General features: G+C 43.1%; 2 protein-coding genes across 4 annotated transcripts in view; both read left to right on the top strand.

Annotated features, from left to right (window-relative positions):
* Window positions 1-2,376, top strand: part of LOC112451394 (titin) — a gene marked incomplete at its 3' end in the record, with an annotated part of 470,585 nt that overhangs the window by 42,052 nt on the left and 426,157 nt on the right. The window lies entirely within an intron of this gene.
* Window positions 1,183-2,376, top strand: part of LOC108250827 (kinesin heavy chain) — a 29,198-nt gene continuing 28,004 nt past the window's right edge. Inside the window, exon 1 of one of the 3 annotated variants that reach the window (XM_037976014.1) lies at window positions 1,183-1,741. In XM_037976014.1, the coding sequence (XP_037831942.1) occupies window positions 1,607-1,741 (135 nt within the window). In that variant the 5' untranslated portion in view covers window positions 1,183-1,606. The other 2 variants (XM_017440886.3, XM_025002749.2) reach the window with 2 other exon arrangements.

Genomic DNA, 2,376 nt, shown 5'->3' on the forward strand with positions numbered 1-2,376 from the left:
CCCCCCCCCCCCACACACACACACACACACATACACCACCAACACTTTAGATAAGGGGACTGTTTTTTCTGTTTCATTCTGTGTTTGATGAACTGCAGGACAAACACAAATCAGGTTCTAAAGCTGCCTCATCTGACAGGAAATCAGAGTTTTCTCTCTAATTAAAATTATTTTATTTATAAAGAATCTCATGAAGTCATCATTCCTCAGAGTTATAGGGACACATGTTTCAACAGAGAGAGGACTCTTCACTGAACAGAAACCTGGGCTTCTTCTCTTCTATTAAAGAGGAATAATACAGTTCTAGCTTCATGAAGGCTTTCTTGTATGTTAGCAGGATATCTCTGCAGGTTAAATAAAATTCTTCTGTTTTCTTTCCAACTTTCTAGCTGCCTGTTTTAAAGAACGTAACTCTGAATTAAACCAAGGAGCCATCTTCCTCTGACTGATCACTTTCTTTTTCAGAGGAGCAACTTTATCAAGTGATGTAGGCATGACAGTAACGTTATCAGCAAGTTCATCAATTTGTGAGGAAGTAAAATTAAGACTGCTCTGTGAGACTGAGGAAAAAAATAAGTAATCTTGTATTTTTTTCTCATGATTAATAAAATTGTTTTCTAAATCTTTGAGGCTGTTTTTGAAATGTAAAAATCTTTCAGTTTTTTCACATTACAGCCTCATGTACACAATTTCTAAAATATAACTTCTGTCTGTTCATAAGGTCATGAAAATCTGTGTAACTGATATGTGAGTCGGAAACAGAATCAGTGTTCACAAAGACTCATTAACAAAAACACGTCAGATGTTTTTGACCTAGAGGATGAAGAACCTGAAGATGCTAAAGTGATGAAGAATAGTTCCACCTTTAAACTCTGTACTATCTTTACAAGCTCTCATTAAAGGGCACTAGATCAAATGTATTTATTAACAATTTTTAGATTACTTAATTTATTCATTTTTTTATGCTTTACCAGATCTCAACACTTGAGATCAATCTGTTTATTTACAGGGAATTGTCAAACAAGTTTACAATAAAGAGACCAAAAGTGCCTTCCTGGACTTATTGACAAAAATAAAAATCACAATCAAACAACAAAAGTTGGGACTATTATTCTGAATTTCAGCACCAAGTAATGACTCCAAACGATCTGAACCTGTTTCAAGCAGGTGGTGCGCGGTGGCGCGGCGGCGCAGAGCTGTCGCCTCCCAGCGAGTTTACATGTTCTCCCCCTGGTCAAAGACATGCTAAAGAAATGGCTGCTTGTCTCTCTGTGTCCCTGTGATGGACAGGAGATCTGTTCTCAGGATCCATTTTAAAAACTCTGTCAATTCAGAAACTCCCGATCTTTTCTGTATTCCTGTATTAAATGGTTTTATCGGTTTGGGCCCCCGCCCGGTAAGAGCTTCTGTCCGGCCCTGCACCTGTTCGTGGCTCAGAAGACTTCATGTCCCAGAATTCTCTGCGCCTCGGAGCTCCAGGGTGGACCCAGCAGGTGGGAGGGTTCAGCATCCAGAACCGGAGACACGCTGACCGTAGCCCAGGACCCTGTAACCGGCTGATCCGGATCCGAACCGAGCCCTGACCCGGTCCGGACGGTGCGGGCCGATGGAGGCGGCAGACTGCGGGGGGGTGTGCGGGGTGAAGGTGATGTGTCGCTTCAGACCTCTGAGCGACGCCGAGCGGAGCCGAGGCGACAGATTCATCCCCAAATTCAGCGGAGACGAGACGGTGGTTCTGTCGGTGAGTACCGCTCCGAACCGAACCGGATGACTGCCGGGGCACACCCTTCTCCTCTATCCTGCGCACGCCCACGTGTACATGTATGCAATAGACATCAGAAACACAAAGAAAGCTGAAACGACCCTCGAACACACACACGCGCTGAAAGCAGGTGAGACAGAAGAAGCATAATGTTTGTTTGTTTGTTTGTTTGTTTGTTGTCATTATTTACAGCCAGCTGAGCTGAAATCAGATGATCTTTGTTGATTCTGATTGGAGGAAACAGGCGAGACAGCTGAAGATGATTAATCACCTGCATGGTTGAGACTTCAGGTGTTTGTATTGATTCTGATCACAAAGGCTGCACTATAGAGGAGAAAAGCACCAATCTCACAAAGAATTCAAAAACTTCTCACACACAAGCTGCTTGTAAATAACAAATATTTGTCCCGCTCCTCAAAACACCCCCAGCTGGTTTCATAGGGAGGGATGTGAACACAACAAACACCATCATCATCCTCATATTCAGTCATGACATCATCCACCATCCTCATCTTCAGTCATGACATCATCCACCATCCTCATCTTCAGTCATGACATCATCCACCATCATCATCCTCATCTTCAGTCATGACATCATCCACCATCATCATCCT

Source organism: Kryptolebias marmoratus, linkage group LG6, assembly GCF_001649575.2.
Source record: "Kryptolebias marmoratus isolate JLee-2015 linkage group LG6, ASM164957v2, whole genome shotgun sequence".
NCBI lineage: Eukaryota > Metazoa > Chordata > Actinopteri > Cyprinodontiformes > Rivulidae > Kryptolebias > Kryptolebias marmoratus.